Source organism: Primulina tabacum, chromosome 2 (genome assembly GCF_025594145.1).
Source record: "Primulina tabacum isolate GXHZ01 chromosome 2, ASM2559414v2, whole genome shotgun sequence".
NCBI lineage: Eukaryota > Viridiplantae > Streptophyta > Magnoliopsida > Lamiales > Gesneriaceae > Primulina > Primulina tabacum.
In genome coordinates, this window is record NC_134551.1 from 10,697,043 (window position 1) to 10,721,688 (window position 24,646).

At 37.5% G+C, this 24,646-nt stretch overlaps 3 protein-coding genes across 3 annotated transcripts; 2 read left to right on the forward strand and 1 right to left on the reverse strand.

Annotated features, from left to right (window-relative positions):
• The first annotated feature begins 200 nt into the window (after window positions 1-200).
• Window positions 201-955, forward strand: LOC142537496 (uncharacterized). Its single transcript, XM_075643007.1, has 2 exons — window positions 201-345; window positions 594-955. The coding sequence occupies exons 1-2, from the start codon at window positions 201-203 to the stop codon at window positions 953-955; spliced, it is 507 nt and encodes a 168-aa protein (XP_075499122.1).
• A 3,040-nt stretch (window positions 956-3,995) lies between these two features.
• On the reverse strand, window positions 3,996-8,252 carry LOC142537497 (uncharacterized). Its single transcript, XM_075643008.1, has 3 exons — window positions 7,914-8,252; window positions 6,487-7,733; window positions 3,996-5,892 (listed from the first exon to the last, which is right to left on the reverse strand). Exons 1-3 carry the CDS (start codon window positions 8,250-8,252, stop codon window positions 3,996-3,998), a joined length of 3,483 nt encoding a protein of 1,160 aa, XP_075499123.1.
• Window positions 8,253-23,601: 15,349 nt separating this feature from the next.
• Window positions 23,602-24,072, forward strand: LOC142537499 (secreted RxLR effector protein 161-like). Its single transcript, XM_075643009.1, has one exon. The coding sequence runs from the start codon at window positions 23,602-23,604 to the stop codon at window positions 24,070-24,072; it is 471 nt and encodes a 156-aa protein (XP_075499124.1).
• The last annotated feature ends 574 nt before the right edge of the window (window positions 24,073-24,646 follow it).

Below are 24,646 nucleotides of genomic sequence, written 5' to 3' on the forward strand. Positions count from 1 at the left end.
ACTTTCGTCCATCACTCTCAATATAAGATGCTTATATTGTGTTAGATATGTTTATGAATAGATACAGGCTTATTTATAATATTTAGAGTTATCCCTTGAAATATGTAAAGGAAATGGTGACCTTTGGATGGTATTTCAATAGATCTCATCCATTGAGATCTCATCCATATATCATCTGTTGGATGACACGCAATATAATGATGAATACCTATATCAATCAACAAGTTAACGAAGGCACGAGAAGAGGATCAATTCCTGGTCATGTTGTAATTCGTCGCGATAGAGAAATAGCCGATCGTAATTTGTTCAATGACTATTTCTTTGAGAATCCCAGATTTCATGAAGGTTATTTTCAACGACGATTTCGGACGTCTCGTAATCTATTTCTTCGTATCGTTGACGCTGTCAAAAATCATGATAGCTATTTATACAACGGAGTGATGGTTTGGGACGACTTGGGCTATCAACTAATCAAAAAACAACAGCTGCAATTCGATTATTAGCATACGGCTTGCCTGCGGATGCGGCTGATGAATACATCAAAATATGAGAGTCAACTGTGATTAAATGCTTGCAACACTTTTGCCGAGCAGTGGTGGAAGTTTTTGCAAACCAGCACTTGAGATCTCCAAATGCCAATAATGTTGCTCGAATCTTATATATTGGTAAACAACGAGGCTTCCCAGGGATGTTGGAAAGTCTCGATTGTATGCATTGGAAATGGAAAAATTGTCCTACTGCTTGGGCTAGACAATATACAGGTCGTAGTGGGTCACCAACAATTATTTTAGAAGCAGTGGCCGATTATGATCTTTGGATATGGCATGCGTATTTTGGTATGCCTTGTTCAAATAATGACATCAATGTTTTGGAGGCATCCACTTCGTTTTCCGATTTGGCTCAAGGCATTGCTCCACCTGCTCATTATACTATATGTGGAAAAGAATATGCTTAGCCGATGGTATCTACCCAAAGTAGTCAACTATTGTGCAAACTATTCGTGACCCACTTGGACCGAAAAAGAGATATTTTTCTATGAAACAAGATTCATGCAGAAAAGATGTGGAGCGTGCATTTGGTGTTCTTCAATCTTGATTTGCGATCGTGGCATCTCCAGCACGGTCTTCGCGTAAAAACGATTTACATTACATAATGAAAGCTTGCATTATCATGCACAACATGATTGAAGATGAACGTGTTCTTAGTGCACCAATTCAAGATGCAATGGAAGCACCGACTCCAGACGTTGAAATGGTGGTCAATGACGAAAATGCAAGATTTCAAGAATTTTTCGTTCGTTATAAAAAAATAAAAAATAGAGATGCTCACTATGAACTACAAAATGCATTAATTGAGCACTTGTGGGAACAATATAGTTCTTCGAATATTGTGTTTGTGTTGTATTATTCATTTAATATCAAATGCTCGTGTTTTTTTTACTTCCAATGACTTGTATATTTTTTTAAAGAATATTTTGTTTAATTAATTTATATGAAATAATTAATTCAAATATTTTAATATTTTATGCGAAATAATTAATTCCAATTTTAATATATAAATTATAAGCTTTAATTATTATCGTATTATCACACTATAAATATTTATTAGGAAATATAAATATTAATGTTGAAATAAAAAAGAATATTCTGAGAATATTCGATTGCAGTGCGAAATGTAGTGCAACGGGTTGGAGATGATTTTGGTGTAACACTAATGTAGCGCAAAATGTAGTGCAGAATATGGTGCAAATGGGTTGGAGATGGCCTAATCATCGATATTTTTCCGCCTCAAAGAATTCTCAATTCCCTAATCATCGATATTTTTTCTCCTTCTCATAGAATCCCCAAATCATTGATATTTTTTCTCCTCCTCATAAAATCCTCATATCATTGCCCTCATAAATATTTTCATATCCTTTTTTTCTATCGGGAAGTGGCTTAGGTGAAGGTTTTGAGAGAGTTGCTGTTAATCGGAAGAGGCGGGGCCAAGAGTGTTTTGTTTTCATTGTAACCGAGAGAAAATACCGTATTCTTTAGGTTAGGTGATAAAATTTTGATGTTAAACGGTATGATTTCAATACTCCATTTAATGATTAACGTACTTTTTGATAAGCGAACTTCCCTCATACTTTGAAAGGGAGGGTTATATAATGATTTGTTATTATAAAGTTTTTAAAGAATTCATCTGTTCCAATTCTTAGTAAAGGCTTATGGACTCAATATTCCTTCATTTATGATTTATAACACGAGCTATCGAGTACGTCAATGAAGAGTGGAAAATAAGATCTCCATATAATACTTGTTTGAATCATCTGTATCAGCCATTGCGCTTAGTAGATATACACCTAATAAAGTATGAGATAAAACAGTCATACAAAGTATGGGACTACCATGGTGTGAGAAATATGAACATCCGCCGACAGAGCATGAAGTTTTATCTGATAGTGATGCCCAAGATGAAATGACAGAAGTTCTGACTGATTTGACTGGACCAGTAGAGAAAGAAGAATGCAGTGAGCCAGTTCGACATCAAGGTTTGCAAACTGAGAATTTCGATGATATGTTGAAGGAAATTGAGAAAGAATTGTATCCGGGATGTGTAAATTTCTCGGCGCTTAATTTCTGGGTAAAATTAACGCATGTGAAAGTACTGAACAAATGGAGCAACAAATCTTTTGGTATGTTACTTAAGTTATTGAACAGACATTTCCTCAAGCATTATTACTTGGCTCACACTATGAGGCAAAGAGAAAGCTAAGTGAATTGGGATTGGGATACGTGTCAATCCATGTATGCGAACATGATTGTGTCCTTTTCTGGAAATATAATGTCGGGCTTCAATATCGTCCTGCATGTGGCAAGAGTAGATGGATTGACAAAAATACAATAAGGAAAAAAAATACCAAAAACGGTGATGCGATATTTTCCCTTAACTCCTAGATTAAAGTGTTTGTATAGTTCTAGGCACACCGTAAGAGATATGAGATGGCATGATGTTGAGTGACTAAAAAAATATGGTGTTTTAAGGCACCTCGCAAATGATTATTCTTGGAAGATGTTTGATGAGAAATTTTCATCATTTTCCATGGATCCTAAAAATGTACGTCTTGGTTTGGCAACAGACAGTTTTAATCCATTTGGTAGCATGAACACGACTTATATTATGTGGTCTGTTATGGTTGTTCCGTATAACATGCCACATTGGAAGTGTATAAGTTTGAAACATGATGTTGTCTTTATTAATACCTGGATCGACATCTCCCGGAAAAAATATGGATGTTTTCCTTAAGCCACTAATTGAAGAGTTAAAAAAATTGTGGGAAGACGTGAATGAATACTTGAGATGAAGTGACTAATGATACTTTTTTAATGCGTGCAGCTGTTTTGTGGACCAACAATGATTATCTTGCTTATGATTTAATGTCTAGATGGAGTATAAAAGGTATAAAGCATGTCCAACCTGTAACGAAGAAACTCCTTCAGAAGGCATAAGAAGTAAGATAGCTTACATTGGGAATAGACGTTTTCTTCCTTTAAATGATCAATTGCGAAGCAAACAATTTGATAGTAAGGTAGAACCAAGATCTCCTCCTAAAGAAATAACGCTGAAGATATATTAGCCCAGCTAGAACATGTGCATGTTGATCTTCCTAGAAAGCATAAGCATTATGGGGGTATAAAGCGCAAGCGTTCAATTATCGAGCTTAATTGGTAAAAAAAGAATATTTTTCTAGCTTGAATACTGGCAATACGTATCACTTCAACAGAACTTGGATGTAATGCACTTCTAGAAGAACATATGTGATAGTGTTCTTGTAGAATTTGTTACAATAGACAAGAATATCACTGAACCTATTCCCGCACTTATTCTTTCAAATACAGTTGTAGGCATTTATATACAAGGCAAAAGAATAGAAGGCAAAAGAATAGAAGCGTGTTTAGCTAAGTAACACTTTTATGTATAACAACTAATAATAAACCAACTAACACTCCCCCTCAAGATTGGTGTAGATTTAAAACACCAATCTTGGACAACAAATAGGTGTGATGTTCCTTGCTCAAGCTCTTGGTAAAAATATCAGCAAGTTGATGATTGGTAGGAACATAGGAGGTCTTGAGTAGCTTAGCTTGAATCTTTTCCCGTATCAAATGACAATCGATTTCGATGTGTTTCGTGCGTTCATGATAAAGTGGATTGGCAGCAATGTGCATAGCAGCCATGTTGTCACAAAATAAAGTCGCTGGTTCTGCAATAGATACACCCATGTCTCGAAGTAAGCCCGTAATCCATACAATCTCACAGGATGTGATTGCCATTGCCATGTACTCGGCTTCGGCAGATGATCGTGAAACGGTGCTTTGCTTCTTTGTTTTACAGGACACCAACGAGTCTCCTAGTTTCACACAATACCCTGTAAGCGATCTCCGAGACATAGGGCAGGCTGCCCAATCTGAGTCGCAATATGCGGACAAGTGAATATCACTATTAGCTGATAATAAAATACCCAAACCAGGTGCAGACTTGAGATATCGAACCACTCTAATAGCAGCATCCATATGTGACTTCTTAGGAGAATGTAAGAATTGACTAAGATTTTGCACCACATAGAAGAGGTCGGGCCTAGTGACAGTGAGATATATCAACTTTCCCACAAGTCTTTTATAGGCATTAGCATCTGATAATTGGAAGTCAACCACATCCAGTAAGATTTCTGGGTGAACAACCAAATCAAGTTCATGGCTTGTAAGCCTAAGATTTTGTTCCATAGGCGTGGCACACGGCTTTGCACCACTTAATCCCATTTCAGATATTAACTCCAACGTGTATTTTCTTTGACACAATGATATCCCTGCACGAGATCGAGCAATCTCGATGCCTAAAAAATATCGTAACGGCCCCAAGTCTTTAAGATGTATTCTCGAATGAAGAAAGGCCTTCAACTCTTGGATGGCAAGTTCATTATCACCAGTTATTACGATATCATCAACATACACAAGTAGCAAAACTATATAACCAGCAGTTTGTTTAATAAACAAGGAGTGATCATGTTGTGACTGAACATAGCTTGCATCCTTCAAAATGCTGGAAAACTTGTGGTTCCATTGTCTTGAAGCCTGTTTTAGCCCATATAAGGACTTCCTTAACAAGCAAACTTTGGACTCCCCCTGTCTGCTATAGCCCAATGGCATATCCATATAGACTTCTTCATCTAAATCTCCTTGAAGAAAGGCATTTGTGACGTCCATTTGATGCAGATTCCAGCCTTTAATGGCTGCCAAACTCAACATACATCGGATAGTCACTATCTTGGCTGTGGGCGAAAATGTGTCATGATAGTCAATTCCTTGTTGTTGTGTGTAGCCATTTGCTACGAGTCTTGCCTTGAATCTGTCCATAGTGCCGTCAGGATTATGCTTGATTTTATACACCCACTTACATCCTATCGGCTTCTTATTGACTGGGAGATCAACAATGTCCCATGTACAGTTAGATTCAAGAGCAGAAAGCTCCAAATCCATAGCATTTCTCCATCTAGGATCAGTTATTGCTTCATGGTAGTACTGGGGCTCTTTTTCAGAAGATATGGAGGTCAAAAAACTCTGATAAGTTGGATTAAATCTCGAATACGTAAGAGAATCAGAAATAGGATACTTTGATTTAGCTAAATGACTTCGTGGCAACGTCGGACAAGTGTAATCCCTTGTCCAAATTGGTGGTGTTGTGTGCCGAGAAGACCTTCGAGGAGGCAAAGGTTCTGGCTCAGGTGTCTCAGGGATACGTGGTTGATGTGAGGAGATAGAATCAAGTTCGACAATAGGATGAGAGGGAAAAATTTGTGTCTGCTGTTTGGTTTCAGAAAATGGAAACATATTCTCATGGAATACTACATCCCTAGAATAAAGTATCCTGTTAGTATCCATGTCCACTAACTTATATCCTTTTTGTGTATTGGAATATCCCAAGAACACACATGTCAATGCTCTAGGGGACAATTTATGATGAGTGGTCAAATTTGTAGCATAACACAAGCAACCAAAAATACGAAGGTGATTGAATGAAGGAACTTTGTGAAACAAAATCTCATGGGGTGTTTTGTTTCCTAAAAGAGGGGTAGGGGTGCGGTTAATCAAGTAAACCGCTGTCAAAACACAATCACCTCAAAATCGTAGTGGAATAGATGATTGAAATCTCAAGGCTCGAGCTATGTTCAAGATGTGTCTATGTTTTCGTTCCACAACACCATTTTGTTGTGGTGTATAGGGACAAGAGCTTTGGTGTATGATGCCAAGAGATTGAAACAAAGTTGTGCATTCTAGTTTAAAGAATTCAGACGCATTGTCAGTGCGAATAACTTTGACTGACATGTTGAATTGATTTTGGATGAGCAAGAAAAAATTCTTAAGGATTTCTAATATTTCAAGTTTGGAGTGCATCAAAAAAACCCAAGTCCCTTTAGAAAATTCATCAACTATGGTAAGGAAATACCTTTCTCCATTATATGTCACTGTTTTGAAGGGTCCCCAAATGTCCATGTGTAATAATTCCAAGGGACACAAAGTTTTAGAAGTGCTGGCTCGTGGAAAGCGAAGCCGTGTTTGCTTTGATTGTGGACATATAGAGCAATGAGGCATGGAATCACAAGTAGATATGAAAGGTAAAAGTTTCATTCTATCAACAGATATATGGCCTAAACGTTGATGCCAAAGTGAATTATTTACAGATGAACAAACCAATGTACTATCAAGGGTCAATGTATGACACTGTGGCTCAAAACGAGAAGTAGGAAAGTGAGAAAATGAATAAAACCCGGAGTGTGGACTACTTGTGTTCTCCAAGTGATAAAGACCATTCCTCTCTTTACCAATCCCCATGATCTGCCCAGTCTTGAGGTCCTGAAACAGACAAAAGGTGGGGTAAAATGTAACATAGCATTGAAGTTCTTTGGTAAGTCTAGACACAGAGAGAAGGTTGAATCTAAAATCAGGAATTTGTAAGACTTTGTCCAGCATGATTGAATCTGTAAGGGCTATGGAACCTGTTTTACTGATCAAAATTTTACTACCATTTGGCAAACCCACTGTCCCAGAGGAGTTAGCTATGGACTTAGGATTTCTCAAAGTTAAAGAATCTCCTACCATGTGCTCATTTGCACCAGAGTCTATTATCCAAGGAACCTTTGTGAAATGAGATATCAAGGATGATTCTTTCTGTCGTGTACCGGCCATATTCACCACAGGTACACTAGGAGCTTCAACTTTACATTTTTCCAGTAGCTTCAGAATTTCAGCATATTGAGCTTGGCTGAAAATTGGAGTATCATGTGTTGCCTCTGCCGTCACACCAGATGATCTGCGTTCAACTACATTTGCATCAACTTGTGGCCTTTTATTCTTCACGAAGGTTTTCTGAGGAACACCCCTGCCTTGAGGCTTAAACATTTTATGTCCAGGAGGATATCCATTAAGTCTATAGCAAGTAGCTCGTGTGTGACCATTCCAATTAAAATAGTCGCATTTAAGGACCTCTTTCTGCTGATAGTCTCTGCGATTTTGATTAGAAAGAAACACTGCAGAGGCTGGGGCTTCCATAGAAATCATGGCTCGATGAGATTCTTCTTGTGATATTATCGAAAATTCTTGCCCCACAGTTGGTAGAGGAATCATCATGAGGATGTGACTGCGAATTTGAATATAGCTCTCATTTAATCCCATCAGAAACTGAAGTAGGCGCTGCTGTTGATCATGCTCAAGATATTTTCGAGCAGTTGCACATTCACATGAAGGAAGAGTCACCAAGGAGGAATATTCATCCCATCACTGCTTCAGCTTGCAAAAATAGGTAGAAATTGTACTGTCTCCTTGTGTGAGTCTTCCAATTTCTCGATGCAACGCAAAAATTCGTGATTCATTTACCTTGTCAAATTGTTCTTTTAGGTCAGACCAAACAACAGACGCTTCAATGGCGTAGACAATGCCTCGAAATATATCCTTCGAAACTGTGTTGATGATCCATGAGAGGAGCAGGGCATTACACCTCTCACATTGTTGTATTGTAGGAGCTCCAGCATTGGGGCGTTTGAAAGTCCCGTCGATAAAACCAGTTTTGTTCTTCGCACGCAATGCAATTAACATTGCACGACTCCACACACCATAATTCTCAGTACCTGTTAGCTGATCATTGACGAGATTCGTACATGGTGTGTCCGAAGGGTGTAAGAACAATGGATCATTGAAATTGGGATTCACAGCCATTCCAGATGGAAAGTCTCCTGATCTGTGTAATCGTGAATTCAGCAACGAGCAATTGTCCGAACTCAATCTCAAGTGAATTCAGATGTGCGCTGATAATCCATTGATTTCTCCTGCTCTGATACCATGTAGAATTTTTTACAATAGACAAGAATATCACTGAACCTATTCCCACACTTATTCTTTCAAATACAATTGTGGGCATTTATATACAAGGCAAAAGAATAGAAGGTAAGAGAATAGAAGCGTGTTTAGCTAAGTAACACTTTTATGTATAACAACTAATACTAAAACCAACTAACAGTTCTCGGCACCTTGTTGAAGATAGAAGAAAAATCAAAAGACACAGAAAAGGCAAGACTAGATCTTCGAGACATGGGGATCAAGAAAGAGCTTCATCTCTACAAATATGGAAATAAATGGAAGAAACCACCGGCAACATATACATTAAGTGCTGAAGAGAGGAACTTATTTTGTCAATTTATCAAATCGATGAAGTTTGCTGATGGTTTTGCAGCAAATTTATCAAAAAACATCAACAAAGCCACCGGTAAAATGTTGGGACTTATATCTCATCACTGACATCTTTGCTCCAACGTTTACTCCCGACAGGAATGAGATCATACTTGAAGAAAGAAGTTCGTGAAACTATCATGGAGTTGTGTAATTTTTTCCAACAAATATGTGCTAATACTTTGAATGTCAGCCATCTTAAATTGTTGGGGAAAAATGTTATTCTTATTTTGTGCAAGTTGGAAAGAATATTCCCTCCAGTGTTCTTTGATATTATGATTTAATTGATTCTTCATTCAGCGCAAGAGGCAATAATGGGTTGTCCTGTGTATTTTAGATGGATGTATTGTTAAATTATTTCTCTAGATTCTCTGTGTTTCTAATCCCAATTGAAACCACACCAGAGAATCACAATCCTGTTCTTGCTTAAATATAAAACGAATATGGAAGCGTACCTGAATCTTTAGCCATGGCTTATAGCGGTTTGATCTTCCAAAATGTAGAATTTCCTTAGGGTTACTTATTTTCTCTCTATTGATGGGGATACGAAGAGATATCTATTTTCTACATCTGGGGACCATAACCTAACTGCCTTTTTAAGCAATTATAAAAATTTTGCCTATTTCTAATTTGGCTCCTTCATCAAATTAGAAATTCCACATATGGTATCCACAATAAATATTCATGACATTTATGCCCTAAGTCAAATTCCTTATTTCAAAATAGACAACATAATGTTTGACTTATTATAATTGATGACCATATACATTCATTTAATTATATAAGTGTCCCAAAAAATCGTTTCATCAATGTCGCCATTGAGAAACGCCGTCTTTACATTCATCTGATGTAGCTCCATATCGAAATGTGCAACAACTGCCATGATTGTCCTAAAAGAGTCCTTAGTTGAAACCGGAGAAAAAGTCTCTTTATAGTCAACCCCGTATTTTTTAGTAAAGCCTTTTGCCATAAGACGAGCTTTATACTTCTCCACATTACCGTTTGAATCCTTTTTGGTCTTAAAAACCCATTTACAACCAACAGGTTTTGTACCTTCCGGTAGTGGGACAAATTCCCAAACTTTATTGTCTTGCATTGACTTATACTCCTCATTCATTGCTTCGACCCACTTTACCAAATTGGAACTTTCTATGGCTTGACGAAAGTTGATAGGATCATCTTTCATCATGCCAACATTACCTCATGTTCCTGAAGAAATACTACATAGTCATCCAAAATAGCACTTCTCCTTTCTCTCGTGGACCGCAGCAATGGCACTTGGACCTCAATCACTTCTTCAAGAGGTTGTTGAGTTTGTACCTCTGGGAGATCAACGATGTCTTGATTTTCTGGAATTCCGATATTATTAATGACCAGAGTGGAATCCTGATCATTGTCTAAAGCAATCGGAATAGGAATCAACTACTCATTAACCGTAGTGGAAGTTGATTCTTCCTCAAGGACTTTTAATTTAACAATTGGTATCAGAGCCCTTAATCTTGTTCTTGATTTGAGGATTAAAAAAAAAGAAAGAGAAAAGGTGCAATGGTTTGTGTTTTATCTCACTACTTTGTCTTTGTTCCGTCGGTCAATGGTGGATGAATATCAGTCTTCCCAGAACAATTTTTAATGGAAATTTATTGTACTTTTCGTTCATTTTTGTAATGCCCGAATTTTAAAAAAAAATTACTGTTCATCAGCACTATTCAAGCGCTGCGGCGCTAGAATAGTGGCGCCTAGGCGCTAGAGTTGCGCAAATTTGGCGCTGAGGCGCTGAAAAGTAGCGCCGCAGACGCGAAAATTGACTATATAAGCTCACCTTCACCTCCTCCAATCATTTCTCCTCCTTCTCCTCCACCGAAACCCTCTTTCTCTCCATTTTCGAATTTATTCTTCAATCTAGGGGAGATTTGCTCAAAGAAATTTTGAAATAAGGATAGATTTGTGATCATCTCTTCAAGATCTTCAAGATGGTGTAAGTATATTATTTTTTATGCAAGTTTGGAAATGTGTGGAAGTTTAGAATTGATATTTGAGTTGATATTTGAGATATTAAGATGTTGAGGATGTAGTATTTGAGTTGGTTTGAATTTAAAATGGATATGAGCATGATTTATTGTTTCTGTGCAAGACCAATTTTTATGCCTACTATATTTCGGGTATATGGGATGGTTCTTGTTGGATTTTGATGTTATGAGCTTCATGAAACTTGTAGAGCATCAAGTTAGCTTCGTTTTGGTTCAAGAATCACTCCGTTACAGGAAGAAATGAAAGAGATATGCTATATTTACTAAACCTGGTCTAGAATTTCGAGTTTGTGTACATGCCTTCTGTTTATTCGAATTCTGGGATTTATTGATTGGGATTCTGGATTTGATGTTCGATGGAAAGTTATAAAACATTGTCTTTTCTTCGAAATGATATAAAATGGTCTTGATTCCATTGAGTATTGAGGGAGTTATGCTCCAAATACTAAACTATGCCAAATTTGAATTGATGCAGGATTTCGAAAATTATGTTGCATGTTTCAGATTACGAATGACTGAGTAAATGATCTTATTTGACAAAAGTTTGTGAAAAACAATTGTTGGGATTTGAGTTTTCTTGCATATCCAATTTGCGGATCTTGATTTAAAGCAGTATTGAATTAATTATGAATTTTGTACAGAAACTGCTCTGTTTTGATAAATAATCCGAGTTCTTGAGATAGTATACTTCAGAGGTTCAAGATTTCTCACCTACACATTTCGATCTTCTTTTGGTAATATTTGAAAGGTATGTTACGGTCGGTAACATACGAGATAAAAGTATCATTTTTATTTTTAAATTGAAAATTCTATGGATCGATGAATTACTTGTGATTTGATGATGATTGTGGCCTTGAGATGAGTTTATTATGATATCGAGATGATGATATTGATTTGCATCATTACATTGCATATTGAGCCACTTGGCGATTCAGATTTGATATGGGGGGGTCGCCTTGATTTATTGATTTGTTCGATGTATGGGGCTATAGTTGAGTTGGCATAGTGTATGCGGAGGTCGTTGCTATGGCCTGAACACTCTCTATAGGCGCACCATAGTCCTGGGATTGTAGAACACATCACCCCACCCCGAGTGGATGAGTCGGTGGATGTTGCTGGGGGATTCTTTTCCCTTGGGTACCTATGACCAGATGATTCACTTGATCTTGAGATTTATTGATAGCCCACAGCTTCTGATCATGCATTGCATTATATTGCATCTTTATGAATTTCATATGAACTATTTGTCATTTTAATTCTCATATGTTATTGAGTGTATCATACTGGATTTATACTCACCGGCACGTCGGCTACCTCTTGTTTTCATGTGTTTGACGGTAGGTGAGGCGAGGCTTGGGATGCCAGAGTCCAGCTCCAGGCGAGGACATACAAGTTAGAGTGGAATTCTCGGGTCTTAGGAGCTATTTTATGATGTTGGGATTACTTTGGCTTACAAGTTTCTTTTGGCATGTTGAAAATTTTATTTCAAACATTTGAGACATTTAAATTATTTTGACGATATTTATGCGGATTTGTGAACAACAAATTATGTATTTTACTCAATCATTTGATTTGTTACAATAATAATTATTAATATTAAATATCGGACTCGGGGCCCCACATTAGGTGGTATCAGAGCGTAAGATATTTGGGAACACGGTAGATCGAGTCAGTTCGAATTGCTTGATCATGTGATATATTTGCTAGCATTTTCATTGTGCTATAATGTGAAATACATGATCATAATTGAGATACTATATTGTTGAGCTTTATTCGAGATTTTTGAGATTATTGAGTCTCAAGAGCCCGAGATGATTGATATAAGATTGAGATGATTATGATATTGTGATTTTATATGTGTTTGATCTATTGTATATCAGACATGGCTACTCGAGGTATAGGTCATGGTAGACCTAGACAGAACGTACCAGTGGCACAAGATCAGGACAGTGCTACTCATACTCAGATGGATATAACTCCGACTCCGATGGAGATACTTTTAGCCAGATTTCAGTCTTTGCACCCACCGATGTTGAAGGGTACAGAGAATGCATTAGAGTGTGAGAACTGGTTGGAGAATATGAATCAGTTATTTGAATCTCTCGAGTATCCAGATGATCGTAGAATTAAATTAGTTGTCCATCAGTTATTGGATGTTGCTAAGAGTTGGTGGATCATGACTAAGAAAGCTTTAGAGGGTCGAGGCACGATTGTTACCTGGGATATGTTTAAATATGAATTTTATCAGCGTTTCTTTCCTATTTCTTGCAGGAAAGATGAGGGAGCCGAGTTTGCAAATTTAAAGCAGAAAAATCTGAATGTTGAGGACTATGTTGCTAAGTTCTCAAATTTACTAAGATTTTCTCCTCATGTAGCATCCGATGAAGAAGCTAAGACCGATCACTTCATAAATGGTCTTAACCCAGATATATTTCCCTTGGTTAATATTGGAAGGCCTAACACTTTTTCCGAGGCTCTTGATCGAGCCAAGGGAGCTGAAACCGGGACCATTAGACAGAGAGGCCCTCAGTATTTGCAACAACCCCAATTGTCACAGTATCGACAGCAGTTCAGACACGGTAATAGTGGCGGTAACAGTGGCAACATAAGAGAGCAGTTTAGGGCTAAAGGGAAACAATTTAGAGGCATGGCAGTAATTTTTCGAGTTCTAGTGGATCAAGACAATCTGGTTCAGTTCAGAGCACTGGTTATTCAGGTCCGACTTGTGGTCAATGTGGTGGTAGACATTATACCGATTAGTGTAGAGGAGTTTCAGGAACTTGCCACTTGTGCAACCAGGTGCGACACTATGCTCGAGTGTGTCCTAACCGTGGCAGTGATATATCTTAGAGTGGGGGATCATCAAGACAGACACCTCACCAGAACCGCCAGACCCCGACATTTCATTCCTATCAGTAGTCAAACCGATCAGATAAGAAAAAATAGAGTGGTAGCCACATGGTAGGACAGCCACCTCAAAAACAGGCTCGAGTTTTTGCACTCAGTGAGGATGAGGCACATAATGCTTCAGATAATGTCATTGCAGGTAATTGTCTTCTCTCAGGTTATCCTGCTTATGTTTTGATGGATACTGGTGCATCAAATAGTTTCATAGCTGAGCACTTTGTCACATTGCATTCGTTGAATTCTATGCAATTATCATCTACATTATCTATTTGTACTCCACTGGGCAAAGTGATGAGATCAGCTGAAATGATAAGTGGTTGTGAATTTTGTTATGAGGATAATGTTATTGAGCTTGATTGCATTGTGTTGGAGATGTCTGATTTTGATTGCATATTTGGTATTGACATGTTGACAAGATACATGGTTACTGTAGATTGTTTTCAGAAGATTGTTAAGTTTAGGCCTGATATGACAGATCACTGGACATTCTATGGTAAGGGTTCTCGAGCTAAGATTCCTTTGATATCTGTTTTGTCCATGACTCGTTTGTTGCAGAAAGGAGCAGAATGTTTCTTGGTTTATGCAATTGATATTTCAAGGTCAGTACCTAAATTGGCAGATATTCCAATTGTTAGTGAATTTTCAGATGTATTTCCAGACGAGATTCCAGGATTTCCTCAAGTCCGAGAGATTGAGTTCAACATTGAGTTGATGCCAGGTACACCGCCTATTTCTAGAGCTCCTTATAGGATGGCGCCAATTGAACTGAAGGAATTAAAGGAACAACTTGAGAATCTATTGGCTAAAGGATATATAAGACCAAGTGTTTAACCTTGGGGTGCTCCAATTTTATTCGTGAAGGAGAAAGATGGGTCTATGAGGCTTTGTGTCGATTATAAACAGTTGAATAAAACCACAGTAAAGAATAAGTATCCTTTGCCAAGGATTGATGATCTCTTTGACCAGTTGCAGTGTTCTTCATTATATTATAAGATTGATTTAAGATCCAGATATCATCAGCTAAGAGTTAGAGAGGCAGATGTGCCTAAGACTGATTTTCGTACTAGGTATGGGCATTTTGAATTTTTGGTTATGCCTTTTGGGTTGACCAATGCACCTGCGGTATTTATGGATTTGATGAACCGTGTGTTTCAAAGATATATAGATCAATTTGTTGTGATCTTCATTGATGATATTCTTATTTATTCAAAATCTGAATTTGAGCATGCCGAGCACTTGAGAGCTGTGTTGCAAATTTTGAGAACTGAAAAGTTGTATGCTAAATTATCCAAATGCGAGTTTTGGTTGGATAGAGTGGTTTTCCTTGGACATGTGATTTCAAGTGCTGGTATATCAGTTGATCCGAGTAAAGTTGAGGCAGTCATCAATTGGTGTAGATCGACATCAGTTCGTGAGGTGCGTAGTTTTATGGGTTTGGCAGGATATTATCGCAGATGTATTGAAGGATTCTCACATATTGCAAGGCTAATTACCCACCTGACACAAAAGAATGCACCATTTATTTGGTCGCAGGCATGTGAGGCTAGTTTTGTTGAACTTAAGCAGAGTTTTACTAGTGCTCCAGTTCTGACTATCCCATCAGGTGTAGGATGATTTACAGTGCACACTGATGCTTCACATCAAGGACTGGGTTGTGTATTAATGCAGCATGGTCGTGTGGTTGCCTATGCTTCAAGACAGTTGAAGCCACATGAGTCTAGATACCCAGTGCATGACTTGGAACTAGCAGCAGTGGTTTTTGCCTTAAAGATTTGGCGTCACTACTTGTATGGGGAAAAATTTGAGATATTCACTGATCATAAGTTGAAATATCTCTTTTCACAAGCAGAGTTGAACATGAGACAGAGGCGTTGGTTAGACTTGTTGAAAGACTATGATTGTGAAATAAAATATTATCCAGGAAAGTCTAATGCAGCAGCCGATGCTTGAGCAGAAAAGTATGCAATATGTCATTGATCACTAGCAGTGTATCTGATCTAGTAGAAAAATGTTGTCTTTCTGGTTTGGATTTTGTGGTAGATACTCAACCTGTAAGAGTATTTATGTTTCAGGCAGAGCCAGAGTTGTTTGTAAAAATTAAAGAGGCCCAAAGGTTAGATAAAAGCATTCAAAAATCAGTTGAACTCGTCAGATCAGGACATCGATCAGAATTTCAGGTCAATAATGAGGGTATTTTGTTTGTGAATGATTGTATTGTAGTTCCTAATATTTCAGAGTTGAGGATACAGATTTTGCGTGATGCTCATTGCAGTAAATTCAGTGTACACCCTAGAAGTAAGAAGATGTACAATGATTTGAAGAAACAATTTTGGTGGAAAAGAATGAAATCTGACAAAGCAGAATTTGTATCTCGTTGTTTGAATTGTCAACAAGTGAAAGCAGAAAGAAAACGACCACGAGGTCTTTTGCATAGCCTTAAGGTTCCAGAATGGAAGTGGGACCATATCACCATGGACTTTGTCACGAAATTGCCGAGGTCGTCGAGGAGTTGCGATGCAATTTGGGTTATCGTTGACAGATTAACTAAGTCTTCGTGTTTCATTCCTTATCAGATGATATATAGGCATGATCAGATGGCCAGATTGTACATCAAAGAAGTTTTGGGGTTGCATGGTGTGCCTAAGTCCATTGTACCAGATCGTGATACCAAATTTTCTTCTCATTTTTGGCAGAGTTTAAAAGGGGCCCTTGGTACTCGTTTGCATTTGAGTACATCATATCATCCTCAGACAGACGAACAATCAGAATGTACTATTCAGACATTAGAGGATATGTTGAGAGCTGTAGTAATGGATTTTGGTATTGGTTGGCAGGATTCGTTACCACTTGTCGAGTTTTCTTATAACAATAGTTATCAAGTGAGTATTGGAATGTCACCATTTGAAGCACTATATGGCAGGAAGTGTCGATCTCCTCTGTATTGGGACGATTTATCTGAAGCACCAATTGTTGGACCTGATATGATAAGAGATATGACAGAGAAGGTGAAATTGATTCGGAGTCGTATGCGAGCTGCTCAGGATAGGCATGCTAAGTATGCAAACATCAGGAGACGGCCGTTGATTTTTGAGAAAGGTGACAGAGTTTTTCTGAAAATATATCCTTTCCATGGTACAATTAGATTTGGAAAGAAGGGTAAAATATCACCGAGATTCATAGGTCCGTATGAGATTTTGGAACGTGTTGGTGATTTGGCTTATAGATTAGCTCTTCCTGCCGCATTATCAGGTGTTCATGATGTTTTTCATGTGTCTATGTTGAGGAAATATCATTTGGATTCTTCTCATGTACTTCCACCTGACGAGGTTGAGTTAGATCAGACTTTGAGCTATATTGAAAGACCGATTCAGATTGTAGACAAAAAAGATAAGCAACTCAGAAATAAATTGATATCGTTGATTAAAGTACAGTGGAACAGATATGGTGTCGAGGAGGCAACTTGGGAATTAGAAGATAATATGAGACATAAATATCCAGAGTTATTCAAATGAAGTATGCTTCTATTCTCGGTTTTATTTTCAGTATTGATCATTATATGTTAGACTTGAAATTGATAATTTGATTTCGAGGACAAAATCTATTTTTAGAAGGGAGGAATTGTAATGCCCGAATTTAAAAAAAAAATTAAAAAAAAATTTACTGTTCATCAGCACTATTCAAGCGCTGCGGTGCTAGAATAGTGGCGCCTAGGCGCTATAGTTGCGCAAATTTGGCGCTGAAAAGTGGCGCTGCGGCGCTACAGACGCGAAAATTGACTATATGAGCTCAATTTCACCTCCTCCAATCATTTCTCCTCCTTCTCCTCCACCGAAACCCTCTTTCTCTCCATTTTCGAATTTATTCTTCAATCTATGGGAGATTTGCTCAAGGAAATTTTGAAATAAGGATAGATTTGTGATCATCTCTTCAAGATCTTCAAGATGGTGTAAGTATATTATATTTTTATGGAAGTTTGGAAATCGGTGGAAGTTTAGAATTGATATTTGAGATATTAAGATGTTGAAGATGTTGTATTTGAGTTGGTTTGAATTTAAAATGGATATGAGTATGATTTCTTGTTTTTGTGCAAGATCAGTTTTTATGCCTACTGTATTTCGGGTATATGGGATGGTTCTATTTGGATTTTGATGTTATGGTCTTCATGAAACTTGTAGAGCATCAAATTAGCTTTGTTTTGGTTTAAGAATCACTCCATTCCGCGAAAATATGAAAGAGATATGCTATATTTACGAAACCTGGTCTAGAATTCCAAGTTTGTGTACATGACTTCTGTTTATTCGAATTCTGAGATTTATTGGTTGGGATTCTGGATTTCATGTTCAAAGGAAAGTTATAGAACATTGTTTTTTCTTCGAAATGATATAAAATGGGCTTGATTCCATTGATTATTGAGGGAGTTATGCTCCAAATACTAAACTATGCCAGATTTGTATTGATACAGGATTTCGAAAATTATGTTGTATGTTTCAGATTATGAACGACTGAGTAAATTATCTTATTTGACAAAAGTTTGTGAAGAATAATTGTTGGCATTTGAGTTTTCTTGCATATCCATTTTGCGGATCTTGATTTGAAGTAGTATTGAATTAATTATGAATTTTGTATAGAAACTGCTCTGTTTTGATAAATAATCCGAGTTCTTGAGATAGTATACTTCAGAGGTTCAAGACTTCTCACCTACACATTTCGATCTTCTTTTGGTAATATTTGAAAGGTATGTTTGATTTGAAGTAGTATTGAATTAATTATGAATTTTGTACAGAAACTGCTCTGTTTTGATAAATAATCCGAGTTCTTGAGATAGTATACTTCAGAGGTTCAAGACTTCTCACCTACACATTTCGATCTTCTTTTGGTAATGTTTGAAAGGTATGTTACGGTCGGTAACATACGAGATAAAAGTATCATTTTTATTTTTAAATTTAAAATTCTATGGATCGATGAATTACTTGTGATTTGATGATGATTGTGGCCTTGAGATGAGTTTATTATGATATTGAGATGATGATATTGATTTTCATCATTACATTGCATATTGAGCCACTTGTCGATTCAGATTTGATATGGCGGAGGTCGCCTTGATTTATTGATTTGTTGGACGTATGGGGCTATAGTTGAGTTGGCATAGTGTATGCGGAGGTCGCTGCTTTGGCCTGAACATTCTCTATAGGCGCACCATAGTCCTGGGATTGTAGAACACAGAACCCCACCCCGAGCAGATGAGTCGGTGGATGTTGCTGAGGGATTCTCTTCCCTTGGGTATCCTATGACCAGATGATTCACTTGATCTTGAGATTTATTGATAGCCCACAGCTTCTGATCATGCATTGCATTATATTGCATATTTATGAATTTCATATGAACTATTTGTCATTTTAATTCTCATATGTTATTGATTGTATCATACTGGGTTTATACTCACCGGCACGTCGGCTACCTCTTGTTTTCATGTGCTTACGGTAGGTGAGGCAAGGCTTGGGATGTCAGAGTCCAGCTCCAGGCGAGGAGATACGAGTTAGAGTGGGATTCTCGGGTCTTAGGAGCTATTTTATGATGTTGGGATTACTTTGGCTTATAAGTTTATTTTGGCATGTTGAAAATTTTATTTCAAACATTTGAGACATTTAAATTATTTTGACGATGTTTATGTGGATTTGTGAACAGCAAATTATGTATTTTACTCAATCATTTGGTTTGTTACAATTATAATTATTAGTATTAGATATCGGACCCGGGGCCCCACAAAATTTTTTTTTGTTGGTTTCTCTCTCAAGTTTTCTCTCTCTTCTTTTATTCAACGGCGGATGTTTCCTGATGAGATTTCAAAAATATGAATGAATTCAAGCTTTGACCAAGGAACTTTTAGTGGAAATTTATTATTCTATTATTAATTTTCATGCAACTTTGACCAATGATTCAGTTTTTTGCGATTTATTTATTTTATTATTATTATTTATTTATTTTGATTGAATTCATTTAATTGGCATACTATATAATAAAGTTATTATAGTTCATCATTCCGATTGGATAAATTGAAATAAGATGTCGCCAAAGTGATCTCTCTTTTGTAGATTGTTCATGACGAATTTTGAATGTTTGTAAGTTTGTAAGTTCATGCAATTATTAATCGGCTCAAAGGAAGGTTAATAGTTGGCCGGACTACATAATTACCTGTGATAGTAAACACGTAACGATTATAAGGATTTTACATGAGAATAATAAATCAATCCAAAGAGGGGTTTGTTATTTGTCATGCATTATTGTTAGTGTTTGATTATTACAACAAGAGTATCACTTGCAATTAATTTTACTGTCCAAAGACTTAAAATTAATGGTGCGCTGGGTATCTTGAGATGGGATTTGTCAATTAATTTTGAATTTTATAGACAATTATGGTTGTGAGCATGTTATTTATTTATTTTTAATGTTCTCTTTAGTTGAATGTTGCTAATATTTCTGCCAACTTAAGTTCAGTACCGGTCTTTAATGGTACTAACTTTAAGGACTGGAAGGAGAACATTCAGATAGTTCTCGGGTGCATGGACATGGACCTTGCGATTCGGAAGGAGAAACCCACTACTCCTATGGAAATTAGCTCCTCTGAAGAGAGAGCTAGATTTGATAAGTGGGATCGCTCCAACCGCATGAGTCTGATGATCATCAAGCGTGCCATTCCGGAGGTGTTTAAGGGTGCAGTGTCTGAGGACATCACCAATGCCAAGGAGTACGTTGCAGAAATCGAGAAGCGCTTTGCCAAAAGTGATAAGGCTGAAACAAGCACTATTCTAAAGAGCTTGATTTCAATGAAGTATAAGGGCAAGGGAAACATAAGGGAGTACATCATGGAGATGTCTAATCTTGCTTCGAAATTGAAGGCACTAAAGTTGGATTTGCACGAGTATTTACTTGTGCATCTCATCCTGATTTCTCTTCCAGTTCAACCACTTTAAGGTCAGTTTTAAGTGTAAGAAGGAAACGTGGAGTTTGAATGAACTGATTTCTCACTGTGTCCAAGAAGAAGAGAGATTGAATCAAGAGAAGACAGAAAGTGCTCATTTGGCAAGCACCTCTAAGGACAAGGGTAAGAAAAGAAAGAATGTAAATGCTGCGGGTCCGAGTGAGAAGAAACAACATAAAGGTGATGACCTTTGTTTCTTCTGCAATAAACCCGGACACATGAAGGAGTGTGCCAAGTATCGCGCGTGGCGCGAGAAGAAAGGTACATTTGTTAATTTGGTTTGTTCTGAAGTTAACTTAGCTTCAGTACCTAGAAATACTTGGTGGTTAGATTCCGGTGCTACTACTAACATCAGTATTTAAATGTGGGTTGCCTGAGCTACCGAAAGCCAAGTGATGCTGAAATAAGTATCTATGTGGGCGATGGAAAGTCGGTAGAAGTGGAAGCAATTGGTCATTTTAGATTGTTGCTTTGTACTGGTTTCTATTTGGATTTAATGGATACTCTAGTTGTACCGTCATTTAGACGAAATTTGGTTTCTGTTTGTTATTTGGAGAAATCTGGTTACAATTGTTCCTTTGGAAACAATCAGTTTATGTTATCTATTAATTCTAATGTTGTTGGAACTGGTTCACTTATGCAATATGACAATCTCTATTTGCTTGATACAAATGCTTCCTATCATGAAACCCTAAATGTTGAATCGAAAGGTACAAAACGAAAGCTAAATAATTATAATTCGGGTGCATTATGGCACAAGCTCTTAGGTCACATCTTTAGAAATAGAGTTGAACAACTTGTGTCGGATGGAATTTTAAATTCCATTTATTTTACGGACTTTAATGTCTGTATTGAATGCATTAAAGGAAAACAAACCAAAGGCAAGAAATTACGTGCATACCGGGCTACGGAAGTCTTAGAATTGATATATACGGATGTTTGTGGACCGTTTCCAACACCTTCTTGGAATGGTCAACGCTACTTTGTATCATTCATAGACGATTTTTCGAGATATGCATACATATTTCTTATTCATGAAAAGGCTCAAACATTGGACGTGTTCAAGTCATTCAAGGTTGAAGTTGAAAATCAACTCGACAAAAGGATAAATAAAATAAAGTCCGATCGTGGTGGTGAATACTATGGTTGGTATGATGGTTCGGGTGAACAACGTCTAGGGCCTTTTGCCAAATACCTAGAGGAGTGTGGTATCGTCCCACAAGGGCTCTCCAAGCATGAATGGTGTAGCAGAAAGACGAAATCGCACTCTACAAGACATGGTAAGGAGTATGGTTAGCCATTCATCCTTGCTGGAATCACTTTGGGGTGAGGAACTAAAGACGGCAGAATAAATTCTGAATAGAGTGCCGACAAAAGCTGCTGCTGAAACACCTTTTGAGCTTTGGTTGGGGCGAAAGCCCAGTCTGAAGAATTTTCACGTTTGGGGATGTCCAACTGAGGCGAAGCCTTATAGGCCACATGAGAATAAGTTGGATCCCAAGACTGTGAGCAGCTACTTTATTGGCTATTCTGAGCGATCAAGGGGCTATAAGTTTTACGATCCCAAATCAAGGTCAATTTTTGAGACGGGTACAGCTACATTCTTCGAGGATATTGAGTTTGGGGGGAAGAATAAAATAAAGGACTTTGTCTTTGAGATAGAATCAACTTCCACTACGGTTAAGGAGTTGATTCCTATTCCGATTGCTTTAGACAATGATCAGGATTCCACTCTGGTCATTAATAATATCGAAATTCCAGAAAATCAAGACATTGTTGATCTCCCAGAGTTACAAACTCAACAACCTCTTGAAGAAGTGATTGAGGTCCAAGTGCCATTGCGGCAGTCCACGAGAGAAAAGAGAAGTGCTATTTTGGATGACTATGTAGTATTTCTTCAGGAACATGAGGATAATGTTGGCATGATGGAAGATGATCCTATCAACTTTTGTCAAGCCATAGAAAGTTCCAATTCGGTAAGTGGGGCGAAGCAATGAATGAGGAGTATAAGTCAATGCAAGACAATAAAGTTTGGGAATTTGTCCCACTACCGGAAGGTACAAAACCTGTTGGTTGTTAATGAATTTTTAGACCAAAAGGAATTCAAACGGTAATGTGGAGAAGTATAAAGCTCGTCTTGTGGCAAAAGGCTTTACTCAAAAATACGGGGTTGACTATAAAGAGACTTTTTCTCCGGTTTCAATTAAGGACTCTTTTAGGACAATCATGGCACTTGTTGCAAATTTCGATATGGAGCTACATCAGATGGAAGTAAAGACGGAGTTTCTCAATGGTGACATTGATGAAACGATTTATATGGTGCAGCCAGAAAACTTTGTGTCGGGAGACCCAAAGAATATGGTTTGCAAATTAAAGAAATCCATTTATGGGCTTAAACAAGCATCTCGTTAGTGGTACCATAAGTTTCACGAAATAATTCTCTCATTTGGTTTTGAAGGGAATTTAATCGATGATTGTGTGTATCACAAGTTCAGTGGGAGTAAGCACATATTTTTGGTTCTATATGTGGACGACATTTTGCTTGCCACAAACGATATAGGCTTATTGCACCAAACCAAGAGTTTTTTGTCAAGAAATTTCGAGATGAAATATCTTGATGAGGCCTCATTTGTATTACGAATATAGATACATCGAGCGAGGTGTTCTTGGATTGTCACAAATGAGCTATATCGATAAAGTACTTAAAAGGTTTGGCATGCAAGATTGTAAACTAGGAAACACCCCGGTCGCTAAGGGAGATAAGTTTAATCTCAAACAATGCCCTAAGGGAAGTCTTGAAATTCAAGAAATGCAAAAGATTCCCTATGCTTCGGCGGTAGGAAGTCTTATGTATGCTCAAGTTTGTACGCGTCCGGATATTGCGTAAATAGTAGGTGTGTTGGGCAGATATCTAAGCAACCCAGGTATGGATCACTGGAAAGCATCCAAAAGGGTTATGAGATACCTGAAAAGAACTAGGAATTACATGCTCACATATAGGAGGTCAGATCATCTTCAGATCATTGGGTATTCTGACTCCGATTTTGCGGGATGCCAAGACAGTATAAGATCCACTTCGGGTTACATTTTTATGTTAGCTGGTGGAGCCATTTCTTGGAGAAGTGCCAAACAAGCACTTACAGCTTCCTCCACTATGGCGGCAAAATTTGTTGCTTGTTACGAAGCATCAAATCATGCGATATGGCTGAAGAACTTTGTCACTCGGCTGCGTATTCTGGAAGGGATTGAAAGACCCCTTGGATTATTTTGTGACAATAGATCAGCTGTGTTATATTCCAACAACAATAGGAGCTCGAAAAAGTCGAAGCATATTGACATCAAGTTCCTTGTTGTGAAAGAAAGGGTACAAAGTGGACAGATTTCTATAGAACACTAAGGTACAAACTCCATGGTAGCGGACCCCCTGAAAAAGGGTTTGCCTCCTAATGTCTTTCATGAGCATACTGCTCGTATGGGTGTCGTAGAGATGGATGATCTCTAGTTTGAGTGGGAGTTTGTAGTTTGGTTGTTTTATAGACAGTTATTTATGTATTTTTTATTCTGATCAGAAATGAATTATTATTCAGTTCATTACACTTTTTACAATTATGTTTAAAAGTTTGATCTAACTAAAGTTAAGTAGGACCAGTTGAAAATTGACATGAGCAGATCACCTTGCATGTAATATTCATGCCACTAATTCATGTTTGATCTATGTCATTTAGTGATGTTGATGTACGTGACCATTGATGGGTTTAGTTGTGATTGATACAACGAAGATCGCTTTGATCCTATGTCAATATGATTAATGGACGATATTGTTTGGAATGTCCTCAGATTTGATGACACGACATGTGCACACTAAGAATATCACATTCATTATATTGTATATGTGTCCAGTGGGAGATTGTTAGAATTTTTGGGACACTTATATAATTAAATGAATGTATATGGTCATCAATTATAATAAG

Coding starts and splice junctions, on each gene's coding strand:
- LOC142537496 (XM_075643007.1), top strand. CDS start 201: ATGAATACCTATATCAATCAACAAGTTAACGAAGGCACGAGAAGAGGA. Junction 346..593: donor GAATCCCAGATTTCATGAAG/GTTATTTTCAAC, acceptor TTTGCCGAGCAG/TGGTGGAAGTTTTTGCAAAC.
- LOC142537497 (XM_075643008.1), bottom strand. CDS start 8,252: ATGGCTGTGAATCCCAATTTCAATGATCCATTGTTCTTACACCCTTCG. Junction 7,734..7,913: donor TAAAAGAACAATTTGACAAG/GTAAATGAATCA, acceptor CATGATCAACAG/CAGCGCCTACTTCAGTTTCT. Junction 5,893..6,486: donor GTGACATATAATGGAGAAAG/GTATTTCCTTAC, acceptor ACTTTATTCTAG/GGATGTAGTATTCCATGAGA.
- LOC142537499 (XM_075643009.1), top strand. CDS start 23,602: ATGGATCACTGGAAAGCATCCAAAAGGGTTATGAGATACCTGAAAAGA.